This window comes from Python bivittatus, unplaced genomic scaffold (assembly GCF_059951505.1).
Source record: "Python bivittatus isolate LINGU-HERP-01145 unplaced genomic scaffold, Pbiv_v1 ctg000020_np1212, whole genome shotgun sequence".
NCBI classification, from domain to species: domain Eukaryota; kingdom Metazoa; phylum Chordata; class Lepidosauria; order Squamata; family Pythonidae; genus Python; species Python bivittatus.
The window spans coordinates 89,541,251-89,555,691 of NW_028277030.1; the positions used below are offsets into that span (position 1 = coordinate 89,541,251).

General features: G+C 35.7%; 1 protein-coding gene across 3 annotated transcripts in view; it reads right to left on the reverse strand.

Moving 5' to 3' along the window:
- The window catches only part of ARID4B (AT-rich interaction domain 4B), a 91,211-nt gene that overhangs the window by 59,996 nt on the left and 16,774 nt on the right, over positions 1-14,441 (reverse strand). For all 3 annotated transcript variants that reach the window (XM_088143645.1, XM_088143650.1, XM_088143638.1), the window contains exons 3-4: positions 3,154-3,264; positions 982-1,047 (exon numbers count right to left, since the gene is read on the reverse strand). In XM_088143645.1, coding sequence (XP_087999771.1) covers positions 982-1,047; positions 3,154-3,264 — 177 coding nt within the window. The remainder of the gene's footprint in view (positions 1-981; positions 1,048-3,153; positions 3,265-14,441) is intronic.

Below are 14,441 nucleotides of genomic sequence, written 5' to 3' on the forward strand. Positions count from 1 at the left end.
AAAGTTTCATGAAAATCCAGGTATATCATGGCAACAGTGTTATATGCTACTGACACTATTCACCTAACCGATGATTCTCTCAAAAATTTCTAAAAAAAACCTGTGCAGATTTTCTTTTACCAAGAGCTTTTCCTTTATATGCTTAGTTCTTTTTTCTTTGATTATTAGTCCCACAAATTTGCCCAGAACAATCATTAAGTCAAGAGGTCAATTATTTCCCAGATCTCCCTTAAATCCTTTTTAAAATATTGGATACTATTCTGGATTAAGCCAAGTCTGTGATATATTAGACAACAGCAGATGCCCATAGTAGGGCTTCTAGTTGTTCCTACTGCAGTGGCCATGGAAAGAGAATTTCAAATTCTCCCATAAGCACTGTGAAACTGATGAGCTCAGTGGTTGGCACTGATGAAAAAGAGATGAGTACTTCTTTCACACAACAATACCACTCCCTCCAGCCAAGTTTTATGTGAAGCTTGTAAGAGAAATGTATTCAGGAGATGGGGACCTGTGGCAGGTTGGAACCAAAGACTCTGAGAGCTACATGCAGCCTGAAGTTCACAGGCTGCACACCAGTGATCTCTATATTTCTTTAATAGAAATTTTAACAGAAAATGTACAGGCTACTAAATGGATTCCAAGGAGCCTTATATTTAGCAGATGACACTTCCAGAAGTATTTGGTGGAAGATGTTGCTTGATCCCCAACATATACATTGCATATTGTTCTGTACTATTCACTGTACAGAAAACAATAACAAAATCTTACTAAAGGAATAAAGCTCTTAAATTCTACAGCACAAAGCATTACTCTGTAAATTGCATTTCACTGTGTTTAAATAATAAATGTTTGTATTCAGAGGATAATCTCAATGCTATATTGTTGAGCTGTTCAATTATTATATCTTTCAAATACACTTATTTCAATACTCTAATTTGCCAGGAACTGCTCATTTTTTCAGCAATTATTCAAATATATTACCTTTAAAGGACCTTTTATATGATCATCCTGAACTTCTAAAGTTGATGAATCATGCCTAAATGTTACCTAGAACACAAAATTTTAAACATAATTAAAGCAATATAAGAATAGCTACCATATTTCTGATCCTGAACTTAACCTGTTTGCAGTAACTATAGATGATGCTACTGATGTTCAAATGAAACTCTAATTTTGCATTTCTCATCTTTTACCCTTTTCTCTCATAGTGGAAGAACCAGATCGTAGTAGAAAAGAAAACATAAAAACTATCTAAAAAATTAGAATTATCACACATTTATAAAGATCAACTGATTTATTCTCTCTTTTTTCCCTTTATAAAGGAACACAAGTGCTGATAGAAAGGATACAGATATAGACACAGGAAACATTCCTTTAAATCTCTGCTCAATCATAAAGTAACTCTCAGCCTAACCTAGCCTTTACTGTTAGAAGATGTTTCCCTGAAGTCCTTAAAGAAAAACACACAAATGTAATCAATAACAATAACAGTAAGTTAGAACTATACAATTAGTTCATAACACCAACTATTCTTTCATCTTTACCTCTACAACTTTCTCTTGCCTCACCTACAAAACATCTGGAATGTGGATTTCAGCAGAGTTCTGTGGATCCAACTTAACAGCACAGCAGCAACAAGTTGGAATGAAATCAAAACATTCCCATCTATTTATCATCCCTAAACTATACAGATAGAACACATTTAGGATGCAGCTGCAAAGAGAGATAACAATTCCCCTATTGATAAGCATTTCTAAGCGCTACTCTGAAAATACAGTGTCTGGGGAATAACCTGATCCTTAGAAACTCCTTTTTAAAAAATTGGAAGCCAATGAACTAAGTAGTGAAATACCCAACTTCATTTTTCAGCTTGATATTGTATAATAATAATAACAACTATTATTATTGCAACAACAACAACAAAGTGGAGTACTGAGTAGACATAAGTAATGTTGTATGGCTCTAAATACATCAAACTACTTTTTTTAACCTAATGTCTGACTTCAGTATCTATGGTAAAATGGCACCCAAAAAATGGTACAAGAGAAAGATGAATTACTATTCCATTGATACGTGTAGTGTCAATGGGAAGGTCAGATACATGGAGTGAAGTCCAATTAGGGCATCAATAAAATGAATTTGTTTTCTCCCCTACAGCCTTCAAGTCTGCTTGGGGGGACTTCTGGAGCAGATTTTGAGATTACATGAGAGGGAGCTTTATGAGGAAGACCTAAAAATTCCTCAAACAGCAATCTGGATATAGCCCTAAGGATCTTAAACATTAAGATTACAAAGGCGAATATTCTTACCAGGTATATGTACAAATCGGCCAGTGATAAATATGCACATTTAATTTTTGTGTGTGTGATAGAGCTTTAGCTTCCCATAATTTGGAAAGAACAAGTAGGGGAATGAAAGTTTGCTTTAACATAACTGATGTCAAGAATATTTGAAAATAAGAGGGATTTTACTTCAAAGAATATCAAAACTGAGATTTTTGGGATGAGATGGATTTTTATTTTATTTTTTTTGCCAAAAGGTCTAATTATTTTGTCCTAACTGGATGACCAAAATGTAATTAAGAAATTGATCATGTTAACTAATTCATGCTTTCAGTCTTACAATCAGGTTTACAATCCAGATGTCACTTATTCAAGAATAAATGGAAATAGTTTCTAGTTAGACACAAAATTTGGAATTTGGATTTATGGAAACAATTGACTCAACTTCTCTTGTGTAAGCCCCTGTAAAATAAATGGATTTTCTACAACAGCATGTCAACTGTAGATTAGAAAGCCAGTATCACAATCAGAAGGACTCAGAAGGTTGCTGTTGCATGGGACAACATGCACATACGATCAGACAGTGCTGTTCCTTTTATCTTTCCCAGAACATTATATTAATGATATAGGCAAATTTAGCAGAAATAATTACTACATTTCAATTCAAACTCTAATGCTCCACATTTCTTATATGCCTTCAATTGCTATGAGCCTAGCTAATCAAATGGAAAAGTATAGCCTGCCAGTCCCTTACTCATATGGAAAATAGTCACAAGAGATCACTTCTCAAGAGTGCCTTGGTTGTGTATTCTACATATACCTAAAAAATGAGTTTTTAAATGCACTTTTATATATATATATATATACATACCTTGACTTTAACTAGTCTTTTTGCTGTTTTGATCTTGGCCTCACAAAAGGCACCTCTATATTTTGCACTCACATCAGTGCCTACTGTCAAATATGGCGGTTCATCAAGGGCCTAGGAGAGAAGTGGAACACATTTGGCTTTTAATCTTTTCCAGATATTTCACACTTACTCAAATTGGATTCTTATATCACTGTCAGCCATGTTTTGTTTTAATAATGATTTAATTAAATAAATCACAATAACTGAATTCATAAAACACACTAAACCATAGTGGTTTGATTCACGTAACACACTAAGCCAAAACAAAATAAACCACAATGTACTGTGTGAACCCAGCATAGGCAAGTCCTTTAAAAAAAAGTACTAATATATTTGTAAAAATAAGATATCTAATGTTAAATATTGGCTCAAGCTACTACCAAAGCAATTAAAAGTGGGAACAATTAAATTTTTGGATTAAATTTCACAGACATTAAAATATGAATCAAAGATTTTTAAAAAAACCAAGACCGTATCATATTATTCTAATGGATACATTCAGTAGTTCATTCTATTAAGAGAATGACAACATCCTTCGGAAAAGGTTCTTCATTCTCTATCTGCATCTCCTGAACAGATCTGAGTTATATTCAGGGAATTGAGAGAAGAAAGCAAAGGCAAATCCCATTGCATAAGTGGAAGACTATAGTCTTAAGTAAATATTTAACTTTGTGTATTAGTCTCATAATAGTTTTCTATTTATATAGGAATCAGTTAAACAGCTGTTACTGGAAAATATATGTTACTAACATTCATTCTTTTATTTTTGATAATTAGTTTGTTACTGTAGGCTGTTCCATAAAATATTCCAAGTGGCAGTGATTTCGTTCAGAAAAATTACTTTTCTCCCAAACTGACCATTTGGGGGGAGGGGCATCATGCATTTACATAAGTGAATTGTCCAGAATGAGACACTAGTTTATGTTATTCTGCAGTGCAGAAGTTATGACAGACTAGGCTGGAAGTTCCAAATTCAGGAATGAAAAATAGCTGTCTTTGATGATTATGGCATCCCTTCCTGTAGTTTCAGTCAAGAGCAGAGAACCAAGCACAGTTGCAGAACTTCAGTCTGGGGAGGAACAATCTGCTGCAACAAATTCCTGAAGTTTCTATCTCACCTCTGCTAGTTCAGTAGTTCCTCAGGGGGCCAGTTTTCAACCTCTACATCATGGGTCTAGAATATGTGATTCTCCAGATATCAACAAGCTATAATGCTCAATATCCCTCACTATTTCTGGGTCAAAGGCCCTATAATTGGAATTTCACACAACGTATTTCAATATTGTTTGCCAGTTCATGGCTTACATGCTATGCAAACCTCAAACTGTACTTTTCAGCAAACCATGGCTTCAAGTGCTATGTCAACATAGCCCTTAAATGTTGAAAATTATGAAGCTCCCACTAAGATAGTCATAACATGCTGTCAGACTTCACAAAGGCATAGCAAAAAATCTCTGTTCTCCCCAAATCAACCCTGCATTCAGTGACCAGTAACAGCAGAACCTGTACAGATTTAATACTGTGAGATCAGTTGTTTTACTACAGACAAGGAGTTGGATACATGTGTGTATGTGTGCACACACACAAGCACCCACACTGCTGAATACAGAAATCTCTGTATGTATGTCATCTTTTTTTGAATCATTAAAACAGCTGCATCCTTTCCCAGCCTTGTTTCTGCATGCATGGATGCTCGGCTGGGAAAAATGCTGTTTGCTTTAAGGATTTAAAAAGAGGTATTCTGTATGCACAACTGCATGTTGCGAAGCACTTATTCTGAAGGAAATTCATAGCTCTAAAAATCACTACCTACTCATACGCAGACAGGTAGCTATCAGAAGCTCAAATTTTGAGTTCGGTTACAATGCTGGATAACTGTTTTTTAATCATTTCCTCCTTGAAGCATTTTCCCCATTATAAATCTGTTCATTATTCCTCAGAGTAGGGGTGCAGAAAATTTTGCCAAGTACCACAGCTTGGCTCAGAATCAAAACCTGAACTCCTGCTGATTGCCATTTTAAAAAAAGTTGAAAATCCACCTTTACTTTGGCTCTCAGCCAAGTTTTTTCACCAAGTTCCTTGTTCATAGTTAAAACATTTAAAATAACATTCATTTGAGAGCTATCATTTTAGCCTAAAGTTCTATAATAAAAGAGAAATATCTGAAAATAAAAGTACTATTAACCACAAAACCAACCTTGCACTTTCCAGCTGTTTTGGATTACAGCTCTCATAATCATCAACTATATTTCACGCTAGGTGGAGCTTATAGGAACTACAGTCTAAACTCTGGTGGGTACTAGGTTCCTTACTCTTAGGCTACTGCATCCACTATACTTTTGCATATAGTGTAACTCTGGTGAGATGGGTACGAATGCATTTTTTAGCTACAGGTTTTTACCAAATTGTAGTCAGATCTTAACAACAAATATATCTGTATCTATATCTATCTATCTATAATTAAATACACTATTGAAGCATTGTTTCTTCAACAGTTTTGCATACATTTCAATAACTGAAATAAGTTTGTAAGACATACCATATATTATCAAAACTTAAAGATTAATAGGGTTTTAAATGTTTCTATTTTCATGATTGGACAAAAGGAATAGCAACAGGAATAGTTCATAATGAACAGGGCAATTAAGAAAATGCAAAAATCAAAACTACATTTTCATAGTCTTAACCAAACAACATGATTTATGGGATTTACTATCACCAAGATATTTGGCAATCCAGCTGGCTGAAAGACAGTTAAAAATATGTGGCTTAGAAAAGGAAACAGATGCTGCTAGAGACACAATAAACAGAGATCTATACAACTGTATTTGAATTCATTCAGCAACTTTTCATTCAGTACTCAATATGTTTAGGCAATGTCCTTTCTGACACAAGCAAACTGAAGACAACAGCCTGAAAAAAAGTACTGTCATTTCTAAACCATTAAAAGACCTCACAGGAGATAATATTGCCGGTCACAAAAAAGATACCTATCTTCCTATCATAGCTTACAATATGTCACAGCATGGAATGTAGCTCACAAATATAAACATTAATGCTAACCAACAAATCAACACTCTCTTTTCTATTTATATTACATACAAATAACCAAGGAATACCAGTATTGATCTACCTCTTCCAGCAAATACAGATTTTTATAGTAAATTTTATTTTTTGTGAAGGATCATACAACAGAAAAAAAAACAAAAAAACAAAAAGGCAAGTGAAAAGGATGAAAATTGTTGTTTATGTTGTTGCTCTATACACACAGGATTTGCTGGTCCATTTTCAAATGTTGTACATTCAAATTAAGAGGATTTTGATTGGGAAAAACACCTGACTGGAAATATCTCTATCTAAGACCCTACTATCAAGTCAAAGTTGACATTCAGGACTAAATGTATCAATACACTATGAGTCTATACAGGGCAGCATAATAAATCCATGCATTATTTAAATATGAATGCATACGCAGATCATGTCCATCTCATTTACCTATATTACTTTTTTCTGTAACTGAATATAGGGTGTACCAAAAGTCAGGCCCCACAGGCCAATCACAATACGTTTTATTAATTTTGTTAATTACTTTTTTCCCAGAGAAAATGTTACTGTATTTAGGAATGTTCAAAAGTTATGTGCTAAATGAATAAAGAAATGTTCAGAAGAAAATGGCAATCAATATTAATATTTAATGTAATTTATATACATTAATTAATTGTCTATGAGGTCTGACTTTTGATATACCCTGTATATCCAAATCAATTTGCATATGGATCTCCTGAGTTCCAGTGGAAAACCCATTTCTTAACAGTGGAATATGTTGGATAGGGCAATTAAGTTCAAACAATGCACTTTAAAACAAATTACTTGAGCACCATATCTCCACAAGCAATTGTAGTTTTAAACTAAATTAACATGTCTGGCATTATATTTTAAAAAAGTATCAAAATCATTATAAAACCCACTGCAATGCAAGGGTCTAGGAGACCAAGCCCCACAGAAATGAACTTATTTCTAAACAGACATCCATATGATTGCATTATAAAATGGTAAGCTGGATCAAGAATAAAGTATGTGGAAAATGCAGCCAGAGAGTGAATTTTTCTGCTTTTTTCCGCAGAATTACCTCACACTGCTGAATGGCGTGAGATGCAAGCAGGAAGATGATGAGGAAAATGAGACCTCTAAATACCATAAATATCATGAAAAGTGCCTCTTTACCTGATTTTTAGAAATACCAAACTTCCACCAGAGTCACTTGACCTTTGGTAGGAACATTTCAAGGGAAGAAAAGTCGTCTTCTGCCAAATATTTTACTCCAGATTACATCACTTGGAGGAAAAATGCAAAACATGAAATATATGTGTGTGTGTGTTATAAAATAACACATCTGGTTCAAAATGAAGATAAAGATTTGAAGATCTTATTTTTAAAAAAAATAAAATATCATAGCAGAATTTTAGGTGTATGTTAAAGCAGTTTACTCCTTTATTGCTTGCATTCTTTCTGGAAACATTTCTTATTTCTGTGAGAAATTTAAAATATATATTTGGAATACAATTTTGGCAACTTGAATTTAAGATTGCCTTGTATGCAGGTAATGTACAACTGACACCTTCCAATAAAACAAAGGGCCACCTTTTTACACAGTTCGATATTATGTCAGTAATTTATTTAAACAACTGGTTTGCCAAGAATAGAATAAAAATATGTTGAATAAAAATACAGCATACTGTATGCTTCAACCCACAAACAAGGAAACACTGTAATCTCTGAAATCTACCAAAACAATTTATCAACAATTTGTATGTAACAGCATAATGTTGTATGATGAGCTAATAAACATATGCATGAAAGACAGCCTCCATGGTTTCAATATTTTCAAGCTTGTTATATGAACTATATACTATGATTAAAAATATGGACAGGAAATAAATTTTAATAATGAGTTATATTCAGAATAAATAGTTTATTGAACAAAAACAGAGTACATATTTGAACAAATTAGAAAAAAATAGATTTGGATCTTTAATGATGTTCTAATTCATCATTTAACCAAGTTTAGAAGAAATGTATTTAAAACAATTTACCAATGAATTTAGTGCTATATATAAGCTAATTAAAATATCCCAAGAAATCAGGATTATTTTGGAGATATCAAGCATTTAAAAGCTTTTTTCATATTCTTGGTTTTCTATACCATATTAAATTACTCTGAAGTGATGTGCTATACAGTATTTAATAGTGAATCCTGATTAATTTCATGCGCTAATGTACATGATAAATTGTGAAACCTGTAGATTTACCAATTATATTAATTTTACTAATAGAGGCTACAATAAGTCTTTTAATAATATCTTTTTTTCCTTTATTCTGTAGTTTTGATTTAGTATTATTCTGAATTTGCATGGTAATCTCTTGTGGTTAGCGCAATCATGGGCAAGACATTCATCCATGGGGCAGCAAAGAGACCTCACAAACTGCTCTAACAGCAATTTGTGCCAGCTCTTTCTCCTTTATTCAAGGAACATATCTCTGCAACATTTCCTGCAAGGGAGACTGTGGTTACTTGGGATTTGATCATTTCATTTTTTTCACTGCTGTGTTGGCCCAATCTTCCCCCTAGTTCATTAATTTTAAAAGCAATACCCTTCATATGTCTACAGGAGATAAAAGAAATGTCAGAGCAGCAGCTACTCATATCATCCATCTTATGTCTCAAAGTAAACTAATGGCTGTCTAACCAAAGGCTAGCCACTAGTTTAGGTCTGCACAAAATAGAAAACCATGGCTGAATCAGGTAAGCCAAGAACAGACCATTATTTCAGACTGTGGTTAAGACAGAAGCTTTTTATTCTTTCCAACCCAACAGAATTCTGGAAAGAAATTAAGTAAAAAGGCTCAAGAATCTGTCTGGATGTTTCCCTGTATAATAGCAGGATAACTGTCTGAAAACAGAATAGAATGGGACCAAACATAGTATGGGAGAATAAGTCAACAAATGAAAATTGGCCAGATCAGGCCAGGGACTGCAAAGAAAAAAAAATCCCCAAAATTCTCTCAGTATACCCCTACACGTAAAGCAGCTGGGCAGCTACTTAGAATGCTGCTGACTGAAACTGGAAAGGACCTATGACTACCTATATAGGACAGGTGACCTTAATTATAGTTATAACTGCATGATTTCTATCTTTAAATAAATATGCAAGAAAGGTCAGCAGATGGACAAGTTGGACAGAAGATTATCCAGCTAAACCATTCAAACTTGAAAACACCCTTTCTCAGCTAGTATCTCTTCAAACCCTAATGAGGATCAAGACACAGGAAATTTGGCAACTGCTAATCATTACTTGCCATCACTGTATCACATCTCACTAGACTTCCAGCAGACAAAAATTCAACATGAACTAAGACAAGAATGTATCTTATTGTCAGTATCATACAGCTCCCCTTTCCATCTTGAGTTACTGTTGACAACAGGATCCCTAAATGATATGAATGTTTTAGAGAAGTGTACAGTGTACAGTGAAACCTTGATTTGGGGTCCTTGATGCAGCAAATTTGGATGCAATGGACAAATCCCCCTTGTATACCCAGCATTTTCAGTCATTTGCATTATGACATCATCATGGATGACATATTCTTTCAATTTAAAGGACATCCCCTCAAATTGGTCCATTAATCATGATCCCACTGTATATCATTTTCTGTCTGAATGTCACTCTGTAGAAAACTTCAGATAAAATGCTAAACTATTAATAATAAATCAGAATGGCTGTGATTGCAAGCAATGCCAAGCAAAAACAAACAAACACACACTATGTTTCAAGGTAATAGCCCAGCTCATATAACATGCAAAGACATAATGTGATTCATTTGATCTGGGTTTAGCCAATGTGGTTTGTAAAAATATACAGGTAGTCCTCGACTTATGACCACAGTTGGGACCGGAACTTCCATTGCTAAGTAAATCACACCCGATTTTATGACTTTTTTTGCCGCGGTCATTAAGCAAATCCAGCTTCCCCCATTGACTTTGCTTGCTGACCCCTGGGAAGATTGCAAATGGCAATCACATGAGCCCGGGATACTGCAACAGTCGCATATACATGCTGGTTACCAAGTGCCTGAATTGTGATCCCATGACCATGGGGACGCTGCGACAGTCATAAGTATGAGGACAAGCCAGAAGTCACTTTTTTCAGCACCATCATAACACTGAATGGTCATTAAATGAAAGGTCACAAGTCAAGGACTTGACTTCTTAAACACTAGAAAAATAGCAATGCCTGATTATCAAAATAACATTTTTGTCCTTCCCTCGCTAATCCTATCACCCAATATAAACTACTACAGGCTATACTTGGAATATCATAGGACTTGAACCCTTAATCAGTTAACTATGGAGTTAACTGAATCTGCAACCGGGATCAAGTAATGAAATATGCATCACAATATCATGACACAAAAAAACTAACTTAAGTAGTTGCATCAAACATTATGTAAGGCAGAGTTTGCATCATTATGTCACTGTGTGCATGTTGTTATTTTGATGCAATCTTGGTTTGCTGCAGATGCCTATGAACTGAACTATGGCTTTCGGCAAACATCTCAAACCTTTGATCGGGAGATCGCTAGCAGTCTATTAGGGCTGATGCAGGCATGAAAACAAATTTAACTTCTTTTCACTGTTGAAAATCTTGCAAGATTTCAAGCAAGATTGCCCAAGCTTTAAGAAATTTGATGATTTGGTGGTAATTTCAATCATTTTCATTAAAACAATTACTTTTTATTTAATATTGGAATCACATGGATGGCATTTGGAGGGGATCATATATGACACACAAAGTCACTTTGTGTGAGATGGGTGGCTATATAAATACAATAAATAAATAAATAAATGCCAACCTCATTATGTGGTGATCCTCAAATGTTTTTAATGAAGATGTAGTAATGTATATAAAAGAAGAATGAGAACTGTTGATTCACAAGATACTCTAATTTTCTTAGCTCATATATAACACAGAAACATAAATTACCACAATGACAGGGCACTCTGGTTGGGTTCACATGCAGTCCTAATCCATAGCTGGCATTAACTAGAGTTTGTTGAAAACTCATAATCATGGTTTGTATATCACAATGGCTATAATCATAAAAAGCCAAAAACTAAGTATATTACTGCTTTGTGAGATACATGAATCCAGCTAATAATTGAAATTCAGGAGGGGCTGTCTACCAAAATAGGCTTTCTGTCATGTTAATCCAGTGGTTTCAATCACTCAGGCAGTGCTGTTTATAAACCATGGTTTATTACTGAATGTTTAAGCAAATACAGCAAACTGTGGTTAATTCAATAAAACCTTGGTTACACAAATGATGGCTTAGTACTCCATCTTCATATTCCAGAAATCTGCTCCCAAGGATTGGGAAGATTTGAGAAGGACAGTGTTCCACTGCTTGAGGACAAATTGCTTATTTGTTATTATTAGATATTGCCCAATGTGGGCAATCTGCATTCTACTTTATTCTCCACTCAAGCTGTAAAGCCCTAGGTGAATTGGTATTTATCTGTACAGTACTGCCAAGCTTATCAGCACAGATAGCATTTTCTCCAACTGGGTGAGGAGAGGCGAGGAGAGGAGAGGCTATACAGTACTGTTGCATTCTCTAGTTTCAAAATGGAAATCTTGCCTATAGTGGGGTTGCTGGTGTTGGAGTAAGAGCTGGCAAAGTTAAGAAACATCCCCACCCTGCCTACAGAGATCTTGAGGCATGAATATAGAGGCAGCTCTGTAAGTGGGTATGAATGTAGAGTGGGTAAGTGTAGAACTCTTAACTCCTTATGGCTGCAGTCTACTCATTGGTTTACAAGTGTGTCTCTCTGCCCAGAAAAAAAGGGAAAATACACTAGAATGGTAGAGGGTTTAAAAAGGAACTATCTCACCAGTTTGCCTTCTGGTAAATGGATATACTAGGACTGGCCATGCCCCCCAAATTGTAACAGTTTCTTGGTCTACAGATAAGCCTCCCCTGGCAGCGATTCTGTGTGAATACCCACAAAATGCTCTCAAAATTCAAAATGTGGCCACCAAATGACATAGTGATTTTCTGAAAGGTAATAATATGACCCAGGGAATTACAGTGGTACCTTGGGTTACGAACGCCTCTGTTAACGAACTTTTCGGGTTACGACCAGCTCCGGCCACAAAAATTTACCTCGGTTTGTGAACTCCACCTCAGGGTATGAACAGGCTACGCGGCCATTTTCCCTCCCGTGACACGGTCCGCGGCCATTTTTCCACCCCTGACACGTGGTCCGCAGCCATTTTCCGCCCGACACGTGGTCCGTGGCCATTTTTCCGCCCCTGACACATGGTCCGCGGCCATTTTCTGCCCCTGACACGTGGTCGTAGAGAGGGGGACTCTCCCTCCAAGCAATAGCCACCTCCCTGTCCTCCACGCCAGAACGGATTAATGGTAATTACATTGAACCTTATGGGGAAATTTCCTTCGGGTTGCGACCAATTCGGGGTGCGACCAGAGTCACGGAACAAATTAAATTCGTAACCTGAGGTTCCACTGTACAAACCTATTGTTTTGACTTTATTCATGTTAAGAAATGGGAGAAAGTTATAAAACTAATTCAAAAAAGCAACAGCCAGCAGTCATCACAGCTTATTAGTCAAAGACAATATGCTTAAAGTTTGATTAGCTTACTGACTTATGACAACTATTTCTTAATTTCCATAAAGTGGTTTTAAACCTGCAGTTACATTAGTAATGGAATTCCCCACAGCTTAGTGTTCAGCAGGTCTCGTTACTATCTTTCGCATGTTTGGAAAGACTACTGAAGTATATTCGGAATATTTCAGACACATCGTAACATTCTATGGTAGAATTTAAATGAGACACATATTTAAACATTAGACAACTGGGGAACTATTGGAAGATAAGTTAATATATTGGCCAAAGAGAGAATTTCTCTTTCTTTCTCGACCGGTAGAGAAAAAAAAAGGGTGGCCAGAGGAGTGAAGGCCTCTTCACCAAACTCAAATAAAAATGCAGTTCTTTGTTGCTTTTTGGCCACTCTCACTTTTGGGACCATATCTGAATGTACAGGCTAATTTAAATATATGAGAATAAAAGGATTTCTAAAAAAAAAATCAGAAGAAAGCCATCTATGATTGGGTGCGTAACATTCTAAACTAAAATTATAACAAAACCATGTGTCAACTGAGTTCATGCATTATATGGAACTATAAACAATGGTTTATGTAGATTTATAGTGCCTGGCACATTGATCCTTTGGGGTAATAGTAGGCTTCAGCTGTTCCAGAATGCAGCAGCATGGACAATGATGGGCATGCCTCGGTATGCCCAAGTAACACCTCTGCTTCATGAGCTGCACTGGTTACCAGTTTGCTTCTGGGTGTGATTCAAGGTGCTGGTCACTGCCTATAAAGCCCTACATGGCATAGGGTCTGGTTACTTGAGGAACCACCTATCTTCCATAGTATCTGCCTGACCGGTTCAATCTAGCAGGGTTGGAGTGCTCCAGATTCCATTGATTAAACAATGCCACCTATCAGGGCCCTGGAAGCGCACCTTCTCTGTAGCTGCACCTGCCCTCTGGAATGAAGTTTCCCCCAAGATTTGAAAAGCTCCCACCCTGCTGGTGTTTTGAAGGGCCATCCTTTGGAGAGGATAACTGATGACCCTTTCTTTCTGTTCCCTTCTGGGTTTATTTCCTTTGCCATTGTTGTTTTTCTGTCTTGTGCTGTTTGTGTGTTTCGATTGTTCTTTGCTTTTAAATTTTTTAACAATTGTAAGCTGCCTGGAGTTGCTGGGAGTCAGGTGGCATATAGATTCATTGTATTATTATTATTATTATTACAACTACTAGTAGTAGTAGTAGTAGTATTATGGAAAAAGGGTAAGGCTGCAAAGCTATTGTTTGATTTACTACAATATGTACAATAAGGTTACAGCTGGCTGGATACACACAACCACCTAAGCCGGGAACTACAATTTACAAATCAAAATGGCAGGATTCAAACTTCATCCATCACACACACATACTCAAAATGATATAAAGATCAGTATAAAACATCTTAAATGACCTGGGTGAAGAGATAATATTTTAATGTCACTCCTAAGTTCTATTCACAATGGGCCTGCCTTAGCTATAGTATATCCAACATATGTAATTATATACATCAAAAGATGGGGGGAAAGGAAACAAA